The sequence below is a fragment of the Canis lupus genome, chromosome 26 (assembly GCF_048164855.1).
Source record: "Canis lupus baileyi chromosome 26, mCanLup2.hap1, whole genome shotgun sequence".
NCBI classification, from domain to species: Eukaryota; Metazoa; Chordata; class Mammalia; order Carnivora; family Canidae; genus Canis; species Canis lupus.
Genome location: NC_132863.1, coordinates 24,311,228 through 24,328,729, shown reverse-complemented (window position 1 = coordinate 24,328,729; position 17,502 = coordinate 24,311,228). Strand labels below are relative to the sequence as shown.

The window sequence follows — 17,502 nt, the reverse complement described above, 5'->3', positions numbered from 1 at the left end:
GAATGAATTAATTAATGAATGGACAAGTGAAAGACCCTTGTAACAATTCCAGTGACAGCATTTCAGGGCTTCTCCTTCGCTGAATATTCTCAAGGGGACTGTATTAGTTTTCTATTGCTGCTATAACAAATTACTACAAATGTAGTGACTTAAAAACACAAATGTATTTCTGGAAGTCAGTAGTCCAAAATGGATGTTGCTTGGCTGAAATCAAGGTGTTGGCAGGGCTTTGATCCTTTCTAGAAACTCTAGGGGAGGATTCGTTTCCCTGTTTTTTCTGGTTTCCAGAGGCTGCTTTCACTGCATGCCTTAGGGCCTCTTCACCTTCCAACCAGCAAGTCGGGCCGAAGGCTCTTCCTGCTGCCACCTGTGTGTCCCTTCCACGTCCCTCCTCCATCTACAGGACCCTGTTGACACAAGGCCCGCCTGGATAGACTGCGATACTCTTCTATCTCAAGGTCAGCTGATCAGCAACCTTCATCCCAACTGCAGGCTTCAAGTCACCTTTGTTCTGTAACCTAACACGGTCACACGTTCAGGTTTCGGCGTGCAGGCCTAATTGAGCGGCGCTTTCTGCTTACCACCCAACTCAGCCTACAATTTGATCAACAATTTGCCTCCAAGGGGCAGAACGAGTTCTTTTCGCTTCACAGTCCACATAAATTCTACACAGGCAGGGCTGTCAGAGAAAAAAACGTAGTCAGACATTTCCGCTCTGTTATGCTTTTATTTATGCAGAACTTTATTAAAACAACAACACATACATTATTTTGTGTTATACGAAACATCCACCAGTAAGAGGACCTGGGTTATAAAATGTCCTCACGTACGGCCTAAGCAGGTGGCGAGTCTAGAAAGCCTGGAGCAGCAAAGGGTCTGGGGGCAAGAGAAAGCATGGCCTGGATATTGGAGCCTCAGCTCTACCCCCTGCCTGGGCCCTGAGAGCCTGGCACGGCCCTCCCTGTCTTGGGGCCTCAATTTCCTTATCTTAAAAGTGGGAAGTGGGTCAGAATGGGTTCATCCAAGGGGGCAGTTGCAGGGCCAGGCTGGAGACTGGACAGAGACCCCCGCCCTCTCCCCGCTCTGTGAGGTCACAGTGCCCACAGCTCCACTGGACCCGGCTAGAGCCTGCATGCCACCTTCCAGGGAATGCTAGAAGGTGGCAGGGGTGGCAGCTGCTTCCCCCTTGCCAACTCTCAGAGAGCCCCAGCACCATTCCCCCTAGATTTCCTAGAGAAAAAAAAAATCGATGCCACGGTCCTCAAGGAGCCCCGTGGACCAGTGTGACCTGCCTGAGGATGCCAGGCCCAGGAGGTGAGGACGGAGGCCCCTCCCTCTACGTGCTTCTTTGCACTTTACCAAACGCCGGCCCTCAGCCCTCTCCCTGGAGGCCAGCAGGCGTGACGACTGCACTTCACAGAGGCAGCCCCTGACGTCAGGGGGTTTGACCGTGGCTTTCCTAAAATCCCCCAGCCTCGGACATGGGGGGCAGTCATCCTTTCAGCACGTGTTTATTGAGCACCTACTGTGTGCAGGCACTGGCGGGGCTGCAGGGACACAGGCCACACCAGGCCACCCTGCCCCTGTGAAGGTCACAGCCTAGTGAGGGAGACAGACGGGAAGTGAGGAAACACGGCCCTCTGCCATCCACCTGCCTACCTCTGGGCCCCCCAAAACAGGGTGTACATCCCAAGAGGGTACACAGAACAATCCCCTGGGGTGAGGGGAGAAATTATTGGAACTTTAGTGAATATATTTTTAGCTCATCCTCTTTTAATTTCTATTACTCAGGATGTATAAATAAGTTCGCACATTTGAAAGAGTAAACAATATACTAGCACATTTGGCGATATATATCCCATACCATATATGTGATATTATATATATAATTTCTTAATAAGCAAACATAAATACATTGGGGGGTATAATAATAAATGTTTGGAGACCGTTATCTTAAGGAAGAAAGAAAATTGGTTATCTCATGTGCCCCTCAGAGGTCCCAAGAGGTGGGTGGCGCCGAGCACATCAATTCCACGTTCCCTAAGATCCAGGTCCCAGCCGCCTCTTTGCTCCTCCTGTTGGCCTCCTCGCTGTCACAGAGGCTACCACAGCTCCAGGGGCACGGAGCGGCATGGCTGTATAGGTGCAGGAAGAGTGGCCATTGCTTTGCAGGTCTCATGTTAGTGAAGAGAAAGCCTTTTCCGCAAGGGCCAGACCCCTATACCCAGTCCACCCCCAGCCCGCACCCCACACCCTTGTGAACCCCCTCCTCCCCGCCCCCACCCAGCCCACCACAGCAAAGGCACTGGGAGTACTGGAGCAGGCTTAGAGCAATCAGGATTATCCAAAATCACATGGGGTAGGAGGAGACGAGGGAGCAAAATCAGCCTCCTGCCAGCAAGGGGAGGGATCAGCTTTTGGGCCATCACCACCAGTGACTGTCACAGCAAACGGAGTCCTTTCCTCAAAAGAGACTTGGGTTTGGGGGCAATCAGACATCGGTGTCCCTGATTCACAGACCGGTGGTCTTGGGCAAACTTTGCTGCAACTCAGTCTCTCAATCTGGAACATGAGGACATCACGTTTCTTGAAAATTATAAAATGCAATTGTGAATCTTGTTATCCCCAGGGTCATCCCAAGAAGCCGGAACACCTGCAGGATAACGGAGGATGCTTTGTCAAACTCGAGTAAGCAGGGAAGGGAAGGGGAGCCCTGGGGTCTTCGTGAACAGCCAGGGGCCGAGGCTCAGAGACGTCAGATGGGCAACCCAGGGTCACCCAGCAAGGGGTGGGTAGGGAGCAGGGTTGGCCACACCAAGCTGAGGGTGCTGCCCTGGCCTTGTGTCTGCAGGGCACCATGGCCCTGAGGCTGGCACTGACCTGATAGCCCCATGCTCTCTGCAGATGATGCCTTCGTGTTGCCTATCCGCATCCATCCCCCGGCCCCGGGCCTGACCCAGTGCATCCTGGCATGTATATGTAGGTATATACGGAAGACCCGCCCTGGCCGTCAACGTGGGCCTGGGCAGAGGGCCCAGCCTCAGGCCAGGCTGACCTGGGGGGGTAAGGCCTATGTTGGGCTGCAGGGGAGGGAGGGAACTCTTCCCATTAAAGGCTGTCAGGGGTGTCATTGCAGCCAGGATCTCTTTGGTGGTTGGAGAGAGGGAGTAGGAGGGAGGTTCGGAAGAGGAGTTAACCGTCAGCCCTCCCCTACTCTACCACCAGCCCAGCTCCTGGGCCAGGAGGCCAGTGGTGAAGTCATGACAACAGGTTGATGCAGTGCACGCACTTCGGGGACACGGTCTGACCACATCCTAAAGATCGGTCTTCTACTTCTGTGTTCATCCCCCTGCCCTTCCACTTATTCATCACTCAGTCCTTTCTCAGACCATCTGTCCACATATCCATCTGTTGTAATATCCATGCCCCCCATTATTCGGCCAGCCATTCACTGGGTCAACCATCAAGTCACCCCTACCTTTATCTGTTAATATTCACACTCACCCAGCCATCCACCCATCCATCTTCTATCCATTCTTCCATCCGCCCATCCATTTTCTTATTCATCCACCTTCCAAGCCATTCTCTTGCCATTCTTCTGTCCGTTCACATATCCTTCCACCTACTTATCTTTCCTGAACCCCAACTTTTTATCTTGCTCCATACTGGGCAACATTGGGCCCCCAGAGATAAACCAGACAAGGAGCCTGCCCTTGAGAAGCTCCCAGTTCTGGGAATGGGTACGATCTGAAATACCAGACTATTTGTGCTCCCCAGTCACTGTTAGGCAGCTATTAACTTCCATTGCAAGCAGTGTTCCCCTCTAGGACATGTCCTCCCTCTGAGCTGGTGCTTATCCGTAAGCAGAGCAGGATTACCCTGGGCTCAATTAGAAAATTGAGAGGGTCTCCCAGCAATAGGGCCTCGCCCCCTGCAAGACTTTATAGGATAAGAACCTGAGTGCAGCTACTGATCGCTTTCCTGCCTCCTCTGCAGCCTGGATCACCTGCCTGGCCTGCTTCCTGAGGACTCAGGCTCACCAGGTTCTGTTCAACACCTGCAGGTGAGCAGCGGTGAGCAAGGGGAGGGTGATGAGGGCTGAGAACATGCAGTTTGTTCCCATGGCAGCCCCCTCACTGGTTTGAACCTCCCCTTGATCACTGGACCAGATAAGCCAGCCCAAAGCTGGCTTTTAACAAATCCCTTGCCTCAGAACCCACTGTGTTTCCCCAGTGCTCCAGCACTTTCACCCGCAGCCATCTGGAGTCCTGTCTCCTGCTTCCTTTCCAAGCTGCCTCACTCTGTGTCCTGCTGTGGACCCATTAGGCCAGCAGGGCTAGGGTTCTCATGCCCTGAATAGACTATTCCTATTTCTGCCCTAGTACCTTGGCACATGCTGTTTTTCCTGCCTGGAATGTCTGTGCCATCCTTTCCCTTCACCCTTTTGGTCCATGCAAACTCCTCAGAATTCCTGCAGAACTTTCCACCTCCTTCATTCACTTAGAGTTTACATTCTAAATATCTTTATGCCTTCTCTGGGCCCAGCTTTGACCCTCATCACTCCTGAGCTCCCAGTGGGGCGAAAGTAGGCAGACACCAAAACCAGTGGTAAGGGGAGGAGGGTGGTGTTGATTCCAGAGGTAGTAGGAGGTAGGGATGTTTTTTGAGCTGAATTCTGAAGGATGTGCTCCTCAGGACAGAAGGGAGGGACCAGACAGTTCGTAGATAGAGAAAGGGCATGCAGAGGATGTGGGTGATCACTGTGAGTAGATCTCTGATGGCCCTGGTTACTGGGGTAAGAGCTTTCTTTTCTCTGTGACACTGTGCAGCCACAGGACTCTGTCGGCATCTTGGAGAGGTGTCTCACCGCCCGGGAGGATGCTGCCCCTCAAGGTGGGGAAAGGGCGAGGGCCAGGCCAGGACTTGCTAGTCTGTGCAAAGCCCTGCTTCATTTTGACTGCTGTTTCTCTGTCTTCCAGATGCAAGCTGCTCTTCCAGAAGCTCATGGAAAAGACAGGTGTTCTGGTCCTCTGTGCTTTTGGTATGTCTCCAGGGCACTGCCCCATCCCAGGTGGAGATATTCCTGAGCTGTTGCCCAATCTGGGGAGGGAAAGAGTGAAGGCTCTGATGCTGACTGTGTGACACTGGGCAAGACATTGATTCTCTATGAGCCTCAGTTTCCCCATCTGTCTAATGAGTGTTGCTGTGAGGAAATTAACTGATGACCAAAGAAAAATTTTGAAAGCTAAGAAAAGCCTTGAAAACTGTAGGGTTCTCCTTTAACCACAGTGTGATCATTTTTGCTTGTTTTTGAGTTTTCTGTGGCTTCCTTCCAACCACTGCCACCACCTCCCACATCACAGCTTTACTTTCTCAAGTAAAGGGATCTCCTCCCTCCACTCAAGCATACTGGCCTAGGGAGGCTGGGGGCAGGAGGGGGAAGGGTGAGAGAATTTCCTAGGAAATTAGAAATTCCTAGGAAACTTAACCCAATAAATATTTTTTTAATAACGGCTTTATTGAAATATAGTTTGCATACCATAATGATCACTATTTTCAAGTGTATAATTCAGTGGTTTTTTGTATATTCACCAAGTTGTGCACCCATCATTGCTGTCAAATTCCAGTATTTTCACTACCCCAAAAAGAAATTCCCTAGTCCCTAACAGCCTTCCCCATTCCCCCTCAGCCCAGACCTAGGCAACCAACTGCTATAATATGTGGTCTTTGTGGCTTCTTTCACTTGTCATTGTGTTCTCAAAGTTCATCCTTGGTGTAGCATACAGCAGCACTTTACCCTTTTTTATGGCAATGAAAGTATTTCATTGTATGGATATGCCACGTTTTGTTTGTCCATTTATTGGCTGGTAGATATTATAGTTGTTTCCACTTTTTGACTACCATTAATAATGTTCCTGTAAAATGTTTGTGTGGACATGTGTTTTAAATTCTCTTGGGCATATATTTAGAAGTGGAATTGCTGTGTCATGCAGCAACTCTATGCTTAACTATCCGGGGAATTGCCAAACTTTTTTCCAAAGTGGCTGCACCATTTTACATTCCCACCAGCATGTATGAAGATTCCAATTTCTCCACATCCTCACCAACACTGGTTATTATCTGTCTTTTATTTTAGCCATCTTAGAGGGGGGGTGGGTGAAGTGGTATCTCATTGTGGTTTTTATTTCATTTCCATAATGACTAATGATATTGAGCATCTTTCCATGTGCTTATTGGTCATTTGTAGATCTTCTTTGGAGAAATGTCTATTTAGATCTAGACCCATTTTTAAATTCATTGTCTTTTAATTATTGAGTTGTAAATTTCCTTATACTCTGGATATAAGTCCCTTATCAGAGACACAATTTACAAGTATTTTCCCCCATTCTGTGGGATGTCTTTTCACTTTCTTGATATGGTGTCCTTTGTGACACAAATTTTAGAAATTTTGATGAAGTCCAATTTATCTATATTTTCTTTTATCATATGTGCTTTAATGTCAGATGCAAGAAACTATTGCCTAACCTAAGAGTTGTTCCCTCTTTTTCTTCTAAGATTTGTATAGTTTTAGCCCTTACATTTAAGTCCATGATCCATTTTTGAGTTAATTTTTGCATATGATGTAAGGTAAGGGTTCAACTCCATTCTTTTGAATGTAGATATCTAGTTCCATTTATTGAAAAGACTCTTCTTTCCCTTATTGAATTATCTGGCACCCTTATTGAAAATCAATTGACCATAAATGTGAGGGTTTATTTCTGGAGTGTTAATTTTATTCCATTGATCTATATGTCTACTCACCAGTACTACCATGGATTGATTGCTATAATTTTGTAGGAAGTTTTGAAATCCAGAAGTGTGAGTTCTCAGACTTTGTTCTTTTTAAATTGTTTTGGCTATTTAGGTCCCTTACATTTCCATATGAATTTTAGGATCAACTTTTCCATTTCTTAAAAACTGGCTCCTGGGATCTTGAGAGAGATTGCATTGATTCATAGATGAATTAAGGAGTAGTGTCATCTTAAAAATATTAAGTTTTTCAATCCATGAACATGGGCTGTCTTTCCATTATATTATATCTTTAATTTCTTCCAGTGATGTTTTATGCTTTTCGAAGTGCAAGGTTTGCACTTCTGTTAAATTTATTCCAAGTATTTTATTCTTTGAGGTGTTATTATAAATGGAATTGTTTTATTAATTTTATTTTCAGATTGTTCATTGCTTGTATTTAGAAATATAATTGATTTTCGTATACTGATCTTGTATCCTGCAACCTTACAGAACTCATTATTTCTGACACTGGACAAGACATCCAGTCTTAGATACTTTAGGATTCTGTATGCAAAGTTATGTCATCTGCCTTTTATTTCTTTTTCTTGACTAATTGACCTGGCTAGAACCTCCAGGACAATGTTAAATAGAAATAGCAAGAATAGACATACTTGTCTTGTTCCTTAGTTTAGGAAGAAAGCATCTAGTCTTTTACCATTAAGTATGTTATTAGCTGTGAGTTTTTCATAAATGGACTTTATCAGATTGAGGGAGTTTCGTTATATTCCTTGTTTGTTGATTGTTTTATCATGAACATGAATGCATTTTAAAGACTCTTAATAAGGCTTGAATGGTAGGATTTCAGGCAGCAGAGAGATCATGAAATGCAGAGATCATCTCATTTTCTTCTCTTCATCAGTATCCCTAGTAGAATTAGAACAGGGGAGGGAGAGGGGACATGGATTATTTGGTTTATGTGAGACACTTTGCATATGTGATATCATTTGATCATGAAGTGGATATTACTGTTATTCCCATTTTACAGAGGAGGAAATTGAAGTATGGAGAGATTATGTAAATTCTTCCAAAGTTGCACAATGTTAGTAAGTGTCAAAGCTATAAATTGAACCCAGATGCTTTAATGCCAGAGCTTAAGCTTTTAACCTTTCATCTTAAATGACTCACTCTCGTTCTCCTGGCCCCACAGGATTCTGGGTGTTTTCTATGCACTTACCATCCAAAATGGAAGTCTGGCAGGTGAGTATGTGTTCTGCTCAGGCCCCAACACTGACTAACCTCACCTCACCTAGGCAATGTTTCCTCTATCTGCTTCTCTCACTCACCACATCTGGACCCTGATCAGTTCCTGACTCATCGCAGCCCCAAATATCTGCCTTTGCCATGCCACTCACCTGGAACCCTTGTCCCCCACCAGAATATGACTTTAAAAAAATAGATGTAATAATCCTCTTACAGAAGGACTCTCCTGTCACTCACACCCAGAGGTGACTCATCTTTCCTCTACCAAGTCTCCTTCCTAAAGTGGGAAGATGAGGATGGAACGTAATTCTCTCTCTACTCAAGGCAGTTTGTTCTTCTGCTCAAGTGAAATGAGACCATTTGCTTTGTAGTTCCTAGGGAGGAAGGAGGAAGAAATCAGTGGCCAGAGGTCCCTGTCAGAGGACAGTAAAGAGTCTCAGAAGGCTTAAAGAGAAAGAGGATCTGATGAGATTATCCTTACCTCTCTTCTTCTCCCCTTATAAACTCCTTTGTATACTTCAAGATCCACCTAAAGTGTCACTTCCCTCAGAAAAACCAGATGGGGCTGATGGCATTCCCCTCTCCTCCCACAATTTTCTGTAATCATAAATGCAATCTTCTGTAATCATGACTATTTTCTCAACTGTACTGGAAGCTCTTGAAGACAGAAACAGGTCTGATTCACTCCAGCAATGTATACCTGAGGGTTGGGCACAGGGTTGTCTCTCTCAGTGTTGGTTGACTGGATGATCAGATGGAAATGTAGAATGGAAGGATAATGGGCAGTCCAACAGCAGTGATGGATGCAGGGATGTGGGGAAATGGTTAGGGGGACAGATGGACAGATGAATGGAAGACCAGGTAGATTAGAAAATGGACAGATGGGAGAGCAGATGGGATATATGGGTAGATAAATGGATGGATGGATGGATGGATGGATGGATGGATGGATGGATGGTTGGTTGATGAGAGATTGGATAGATGGGGAAGTGGATGGGGAATGGATTGGTGAAATGGTCCATATATAAGGATGGATAGGAGGATGGATGGGTGAGGAAGGTTGGATAAATGGAGGAGTAGATGGGTGGAAAGGGTGGTTGGATGGGATGGTGGATGGGTGGAAGGGTGGATAGATGTGGATATGGATGGATGGATTTGAAATGGAGGGCATATTGTATTTTTGGGCAAATAGATGGAAGAGTAAATGGGAAGGTGGATGAATGGATGAATTTATAGACTGTGGGAAAATGGATGGATGAAGTTCTATTGGGCCCAGATTAGGCCATCTGAAAAAGATCCCTTGCTTTCCTCAACACCCTACCAGGATGACAGCATAAATAGTCCACTGCAGAGCTTGAGGTAAGAAGAATTTGCTAAATAGTCTTATTATCACCTAGAAATATATCTAGGGCCTGTGATGTATTGGCTAAGAATGTGGGCTCTGCAGTCAGACCAACCTAGGTTTAAATCCCAGGTCCCATACTTCCTGGTTAAACTTTTGCAAGTTACTTCACCTCTCTGGGCCTTTGATTTCTCATTTATGAGATGAGACATAACACCCACCTTGCTCTGGATAATTATGAATATTAAAGAAAATGTAAACTGTCCTGAATAATTCCTGGCCTATGGTTAGCCCTCAGCAAATGGTAGCTGAGTAGAAATTTTAACCAACAAGATACCACCTGGTGGCAGCATCCTTAATTGCAAACAAAATAGTCAGGAATATTTGGAAGAAGTAAGTTGAATTTAAAAATATTCCAAGTAGGAGGAAGAACATGAGTAATATTTTAGAGATAAGAACCTGCTGGATAGGGCCAGAAATGAGCCCAAGACAGTGAAAAATTGTGAGGCTAGTTATTTGTGGGCTGACTGACAAAGGTAGAAGCTGAGGTTGACAATAGCAGTATCACAAATCAGTCAGTACATGTGTTTGCTCCTTCTTTGTAAGAATGTACCAGGAAAAGGTGCGGCATCACACTGGGGAAATCCAGGACCTCCGAGGTAACATGACCCTGCTCATTGCCAAGCTCCAGTTGATGGAAGCCATGTCAGACGAGGTAAGATACTGGCCATTCTGCTCCCAAACATCTGACTTCTCCCTTTGTTTAATGCCCTGTTTCCTATTTTTCAAGTTTTGGGTGGAGCACATTCCCCTAATAACTTCCTGGAAGAGAGTAAAATAGGAGGCATATTGATTTGTTTAGAACTCGCACATTTGAAAATATCTTTATTTTACCCTGCATTTGATTGATAGTTTGGCTGGGTATAGAATTAGATAGGAAAGTTTCCCCTGAAAATTTTGAAAGAATTACACTACTGTAGTTCTAAGTTACACTGTTGCTGTTGAGAAGTCTAATTGTGCTTTATTGGCCCTTTGTGTATGGTCTGTTTTTGTTTTTGTTTTTGTTTTTTATCTCTGGGAGTTTGGAGGGTTGTTTTTATTTCCAATGTTCTATATTTAACCTGCTTGGGGGGGGGGGGTGCTGACCTTATTGAGTCTATAGGTTGATGTTTTTCCATAGTTTTTAAAATTTCTTAGCTATTATTTCTTAAAATATTGTTTCTTCCCCATTTTCTATCTCCTCTCCTGGGACTCCAATTACATCTATGCTAGACTTTCAGGGTGTGTTCTGCATGATTCCTATGCTGGTGTGTTTGATTTTTCATTCTTTTTCTCTATGTGCTTAAGTTTTTGATATTTTCTATTCACATTTCTTCAGGTTCATCAATGATCCTGTATTCTGTTCTGTCCAATCTATAATTAAATTTGTCCATTAAGTTTTTAAGTTCATATGTTGCCTTGTTTAGTTCTAGAATATATATTTGATTCTTTTTACTAAATTTTAATTCTGTGGTGAAGTTCTCCAACATTCCATCTATGATGTCCTTTTTTTTCTTTTATTTAACATATTGTCATAGTTATTTTTTCTTTTTTTGTCATAGTTATTTTTGAGACCTTTTCTGTTAAATCCAAAATTTGGATCATCTATGGTCTTTTTCAATTGTCTGTTTTCCTTTGGAGTATCAATCACAGGGTCTTGTCTCTTCGTGTCCAGTAATTTTTTAGTGTTTTTCTGGACATTGTATACAAAAAAACTGTATGCTCCAGATAATTATAACTTCAACCAGAGAGAGTTCTCCTTTTTCTTTGTAAGGAAGTTGAGTATACTGATCACTTCTATGTAGACCTTCATTGAACTGGTTCAGGACTGGATTTCAATTTGTATAAGATTTAGTCAGAGATTTTCAGCTTAACCCTTAGCCTCCTGCTCAGACAGCTTCAAACTTTTGGTAGATGACTTGATGGGAAATACTGACCATATGTCTGAGGCTTCCCAAGTTTGCAGTTTTGTCTTTCAGCCCTGCATCAATGCAAGATCTCCATCCCCAGGGGTAACCTTCTCTGCCAGGGACAAGCTTGGGTTCTCAGACTCTAATTGTGCCCATAATTTGTTTAGTGCCTGCAGGTGCAGCTATAGCTTCTCAGTATTAATTCACCACTCCTTCTAGGGCAGTGGTTCTCAGAATCTGGCCCTCACACCAGCAGCATCAGCATTACCTGAGAAAATGTTAGAAATTCAAATTAGTGGCCCACTGCCCTCAGACCTACTGAAGATGGGAACCAACCATCTGTTTTTTGACAAGCCCTCCAAATGATTGACATATACTAAGATGTTTGTAGGGCTTTAATCTCTTGCTTATTTTGTTTTGGGGAATTCTCACTGAAAGAGATTTGGTTTCCCAAGCATTATGAGGCTGGAAAGTTTTACTCTGTCTCTCAGAAGTTTTCAAGGTAGCTCTTTAGCCTCTTTCATAGTTCTGGGTTTCAGTTAACATCTTACAGGGAAAACTGTTCAGGTTTGAGGCTCATCAAGTCTCCAATTTTGTCCATTTAGTCCTGTGTTATTATTAAAATCTTTGCTTTCTCTTTCACCAGTAGCAGCCCCTGTTCAGCCCAAGCCCATGCCTTCAGCCCATGCCCGGAATCATCAAATGCTCCCATGGATCAAAAAATTGTCAGTGAATTTCAGAATGGTTCTCTCCTCTCTGGAATTTTAATCTATCCAATCCTCATTGCTCTTATAGCTCAGTTTACCTTACATCTTAAATGTCACGATAATTTGCCTATGGGCTGGCTACCCTGGGGGGTTTTACAGTCTGGAAACTCATGTCTTTTAGTCCTAACACGTGCTCTTTACTTGTGTGATTAAATGGATGTTTTCCCCCCAGCCATATTTGCTTTATTCTCATTTTCGAAACTCCTATTATTTGGGCGTTAAATTCCTGAACTAATCCTTTATTTTTTTCATTTCTCTCTGTTTTCTCCTCTGTTTGTTTTGAAATTGAGAACATAATCTTAGCTTTAGCTATCAAAATTTCTACTGGGTTTTTCATTTCTGCTAATAGATTTTGAATTCCTAAGAATTTTCTTTTTTGCTTTCTGGCTGTTCCTTTTCATTGATTTCTATTCTTGTTTTTTTGATGCAATATATTTTCTTACCTTTTGGAGCTTAGGCAGATCATCAAACTTTCTGAGTTTCCACATCAACAAAACAAATCATAAATACTACCCTGTAACACTGTGGCTAGTCTAGCTACTACTGCCACACAGTAAACCACTTCAAAACTTGGTGGTGCAAAACAATCATTTTATTATGCTCAGAGATTCTGTGGGTCAGGGATACAAACATCATACAATGGGATGGTTTCTCATTGTTCCACAATGTCTGAGGCCTCACCTGGGAAGACTTGAAGGCTGGGAGTGACTTGGGAACTGTGTCTGGAAGCATCTGGAAGTGTCTTCACTCACATGGCTAGAAGTTGATATTGGTTATCAGCTGGGAACTCAGGGCTATTGACTAAAGCACCCATACATGGGCTCTCAGTGTTATGTGGGCTTTCTCACAGCATGGCAGCTGGCTTTCAAGAGTGAGCATCCCCAGGGAACCAAATAGAGCTGTATCCTCTTTTGGGCTTAGCCCAGAAGTCAAGCAGCATCACCTCTGCTATAGCCAAAGGCCCACGCAGACTGATGGAAGGGGACTTTAGCTCCACTTCTCAACAGAATGAGTGTCAGTCATATTGAAAGAAGAGTGTGGAACAGGATACTTTGTTGTAGCCATTTTGGGGAAGTACAATCTGCCACAGTTTTGAAGAGTCTAATAAAAATAATAGCCAGCATTTACTGAGTACCAACCATGCTAAGTGCTTTGCAGTTTTTATCTGGCAGGAGAGTGTAGTAGCTAAAAGCCCAAACACTGCCACCAAATTGCCTGGTTCTGCCTCTTACCAACTGTGTGACCTTGCACACACTCCCTTTTCTGCCTTACTATTCTTATCTTTATTTTTTTTTAAGATTTTATTTATTTATTTGAGAGAGAGGACAGACTAGAGAGAGAAAAAGCACAAGTGGAGGGGAGGGGCAGAGGAAGAGGGAGAAGCAGGTTCCCCACTGAGCAGGGAGCCCGCCATGGGGCTCGATCCCAGGACTCTGAGATCATGATTTGAGCCAGAGGAAGATGCTTAACTGACTGAACCATCTAGGTGCCCCAAATCTTTAAAATGGAGGTGATCCTAGCACATACTTCCTAGAGCTGCTGTGAGGAAATAAGAGTGAACGTATGTGACACTGAGGACAATCCTGGCACACAGCAGCAGCTTTACAAGTCTTGGCTCTATCCTCACAGCAGCAGGAAGGGGACATGATTATCATCCCCATGTTACAGACAAGAAGGCAAAGATTCAAAGGGGCGGTAACCAGCCCAAAGCCCCACAGCAGTAAAAGTCTGTCTGACTCCAGACCCCTGCCTCTTAACTTCACAAAGGCTCCTGTCCCATGTGGGATACTCTGTCACAGTCCATGCGGAAGCACTGAGTAAAGCCAGTGGGTGGGGTACGGGTGGCTCTGTGTCACCTGGGCCTCCTCACAGTATGGCGACTGGGTGGTCTTGTGCCAGGACCAGCCACGGTCTCCACAGGCAGGGGTAAACAGTCAAGGACAAGAGGATATCTGCAGCCACCTGTTAGCTGCTGTGAACACACACGTGAACATGGTCTGTAAGAACACATCAGCACACAGCTTGTGTTTTCCACCTTCTCAGCAAAAAATGGCCCAGAAAATAATGAAGATGATACAAGGAGATTACATTGAAAAGCCAGACTTTGCCCTAAAGTCTATTGGTAAGTGGCTCCTCCCACACCCCAATAATCTGCCCACATCAAGTTTCCCCAGAAACTCTTCAGAGGATGGATTTCAGTTCTGGCCTGATGTACTCTCTGCTACTGGGAAGTTCACGGTCAGAGCTAACCTCTGCCCCCCAGGTGGTTTTCTTGCTACAATTTTCTGTTGTCTCAAAAAAGGGGGCTGAGGCAGGGAGAGGAGGCCCCCTACTGCCCCTTCACCCACTCACCACCCTCCAGACCCAGAGGCCAGCAGAGCTGCACCTGCCCCACATCAGGGAGACTGACCACATAAAAACCAACAAGGCCCAACTGCAGGTGGGAATCAGTGCTGCGGAAAACCAAAGGAGGTGGCTGGGAGAGAGGGGAATCCAGGCAGAGGGGTGTGCGGGAGGACATTGGAGTTGAGACCTGGCCAGAAGGGAATAGTATTCTGGACCCAAGGGAGCCCCTGTGAACGTACCCCAGCTGGGCATGTGGGGTCAGAGGGCTTAAGCTGTCAGGGCAGGAGTGCCCTCCCCTGTGAAATAGGTGTAACAGATAGCCAGGGGAATACTTATGAGGCTGAAGTAAATGAAGTGCTGCGGGAAGGACGGGAAGCAGGTGGTGTATTAATTCATTTCCACCTCACAGCAATCCTGTGAGGTGGGTGTTAGCATTACTATTGTTGCTGGTATTCTCACTCCCATTTCCCAGAGAACACTGAAGTCCAGAGAGGGCCAGTTTCTCACCCAAAGTGCTCACCTGGCACATAGTCAGTGCCCAGCCAGACACCCTCCTCCCATACAGGGGCCTCCATCGACTTTGAGCAAACATCAGCCACATACAACCACGACAAGGCTCGCTCCTACTGGAACTGGATCCGGCTTTGGAACTATGCGCAGCCCCCAGACGTGATCCTCGAGGTAGGAGGAGTGGGGGGACAAGGAGAGAGTGGCAGGGATGTGGCCAGGGATCTGGGAGCAGGACCTGGAAGCAGACACTGGGGGTATGCACAGAGTAGGTGGGGGCCCAGGGTGGGGTTGGAGGTAGGAACAGGAGATAGACAGGGCAGGGGCAGGAGACAGGAATAGACAGCAGAGGCTGGGCAGGAGCTGGGGCAGGCACAGGGAAGGGACAGCCTGCTTTGGCACTGGAAGGGACCCCCCACCCATGCCCCTCAAGCCTTGAAGGTCAACAAACCCTCATGGACCCAAGCAGGGGGCCCTCCCTGTTTCACTGCCCTCCCTGTACTGGGCTGAGGGGAAGGTTCATTCTTGCCACTGGCAGTCAGGGGAGCTTCCTGGAGTTGGTTGAACCAAGCTTTGTAGATGGAAGGATCTGGCTCATCCAGGAGGCACAGGAGGTCTAGGGGAGCCAGAGTGGGAGAAGGAATTTATCTTCATCCACCCACCCAGCATGGTCCCCGTTGCACCTCCCCTTCCAGCCCAACATGACGCCTGGCAACTGCTGGGCCTTCTCGGGTGACCGAGGCCAGGTGACCATCCGAATGGCCCAGAAGGTCTACCTGTCCAACCTGACACTGCAGCACATCCCCAAGACCATCTCACTGTCGGGCAGCCTGGACACTGCTCCCAAAGACTTCGTCATTTATGTGAGCACGCCCCAGCAGGGAGCAATGCTTAACGAATGGGACAGCTCACATGGTGGGATTCTGGGCCCTCTGTCTACACAGCCCAACAGGCTAGAGGGGCTGGATGAGGCTTTGTTAAGGCTGAGGATGACCAGGTTCAGAGTTGATCATAGCCTTTGAAGATGGGAGAGAAACAGCTACTTTATTTCAACCCAAGTTTTTCAGAGCCAGTTTGGTCTTCAGAGACAGTGATAAGGAAACTGAGGTCCAGAAAGGAGTCAGGGAAACACCCAAATCCTACAAGTCAGTGACAGAAGAAGACCCTCAGGCTTTTGATTCCCAGTTGAGTGCTCTCTCTAATCCATTATTCTGTGTTGCAATGGAATGATGCCCAAATGGGAAGGAGTGTCCCATCTTGGGAGGTATGCAAGTCTCAGCTGGGGAGGGGCAGCACCCTCTGAAGACCCTATCCATACCTGATACTTCCTCCTTGGTTCTGACTCTACAGGGCATGGAAGGCTCTCCCAGGGAGGAGGTGTTCCTGGGGGCATTTCAGTTTCAGCCAGAGAACATCATTCAGATGTTCCAGCTCCAGGTACCTGAAAAAAGCTGCTCATGTTGAGCACATAGTGAATGTACTCCACGTGCAGGGCTTTCCCCCAGGGAACCCCGTTTCATCCCCCAATAGCCCCGGGGTGCATAATCATCACTGGCTCACTTGACAAATGAGGAAACTGAGGCTCGGGAGTCTGGAGCCACCGCCCAGGGCCAAAAGTGGGACCTCGAGGAGATCCATCCAGCTTCTAGGATTACATCATCTCCCTGGCCTGCCCAGGAGCCCTCCCGCTGCAGCTCCCCCCAGGGACAGTGAACACTGAACAGCAGGGGCCTGCTCGGCCAGGCTTGCTGGCTTCCAACTTCCCGTCTCCAACCTGGGAGGCCCTGTTAGCAGCACCTGATCTGAGGCCTGACTGGACAGAAGTTGGAGACAGAAGCAGGACCTTAAGGGGTGGCCGCTAGAACGGCCCTGAGACTCAGGGGAATGTCTAAGCTTGGGAATCAGGCTGATGATGACCCAAGCCCTTGGTATTTCCCGGGAAGGTTAAAAGCATCTAGTGAGATCACACAGGCCAAGGCCCCACTTTTGCACGGGGCTCTAGCAGCAAAAAGCAGAGGACCCAGCGCTCACTGTGCATCTCCCATGTGCCAGGTGCCCGTGGGCCAGCTCGCTCCAGGCTCTTGTTTCATGCTCACAGCAAACCTGGGAAGCAGATATTATTACCCCTCCCATCATACAGAGAGGGGTCACTGAGGCCCCAAGAGGGGCAATGATCTGCCCTGGGGTCCCACAGCCACATGTGCCAGGGCCCCAAGCCTGGGTCACTTTCCCAATCACAGTATATCTGTCCTGGCCTCAGTGCTTTCCATCCCAGTCCCTGAATATCAACTTCCCGTGTGGCCTCGGGACAGTCCATTCCCCCTCCGAGCCTCAGTTTATCCACCTGTGAAATGGGAAGGTAACTCTCTTCCAGAACCAGCCTGCCCGAGCTTTTGGTGCTGTCAAGGTGAAGATATCGAGCAACTGGGGGAACCCACGCTTTACCTGCCTGTACCGAGTGCGTGTGCACGGCTCTGTGACCCCACCGAGACAGCCCTAGAGAGCAGCCTATCTAGAGCCCCTACCCCAAAAGAGATTAAAGTTTATTCTTCACAGCCCA

General features: G+C 46.5%; 1 protein-coding gene across 1 annotated transcript; it reads left to right on the top strand.

The window, feature by feature from the left end:
* The first annotated feature begins 770 nt into the window (after positions 1 to 770).
* SUN5 (Sad1 and UNC84 domain containing 5) lies at positions 771 to 17,502 on the top strand. The gene is made up of 13 exons (XM_072800579.1): positions 771 to 1,314; positions 2,630 to 2,688; positions 2,905 to 3,063; positions 3,997 to 4,063; positions 4,980 to 5,041; positions 7,979 to 8,028; positions 9,356 to 9,390; positions 9,980 to 10,088; positions 14,133 to 14,211; positions 15,001 to 15,116; positions 15,638 to 15,805; positions 16,293 to 16,379; positions 17,317 to 17,502. Exons 1-13 carry the CDS (start codon positions 1,250 to 1,252, stop codon positions 17,440 to 17,442), a joined length of 1,182 nt encoding a protein of 393 aa, XP_072656680.1. The 5' UTR covers positions 771 to 1,249; the 3' UTR covers positions 17,443 to 17,502.

What these genes read in the sequence shown, in the direction of transcription:
- SUN5 (XM_072800579.1), top strand. Translation starts at nt 1,250, where the DNA reads ATGCCACGGTCCTCAAGGAGCCCCGTGGACCAGTGTGACCTGCCTGAG. An exon ending in GAGGATGCCAGGCCCAGGAG is followed by an intron (nt 1,315 to 2,629) that starts GTGAGGACGGAG and finishes TGTTATCCCCAG; the next exon opens with GGTCATCCCAAGAAGCCGGA. An exon ending in CCAAAGACTTCGTCATTTAT is followed by an intron (nt 15,806 to 16,292) that starts GTGAGCACGCCC and finishes CTGACTCTACAG; the next exon opens with GGCATGGAAGGCTCTCCCAG.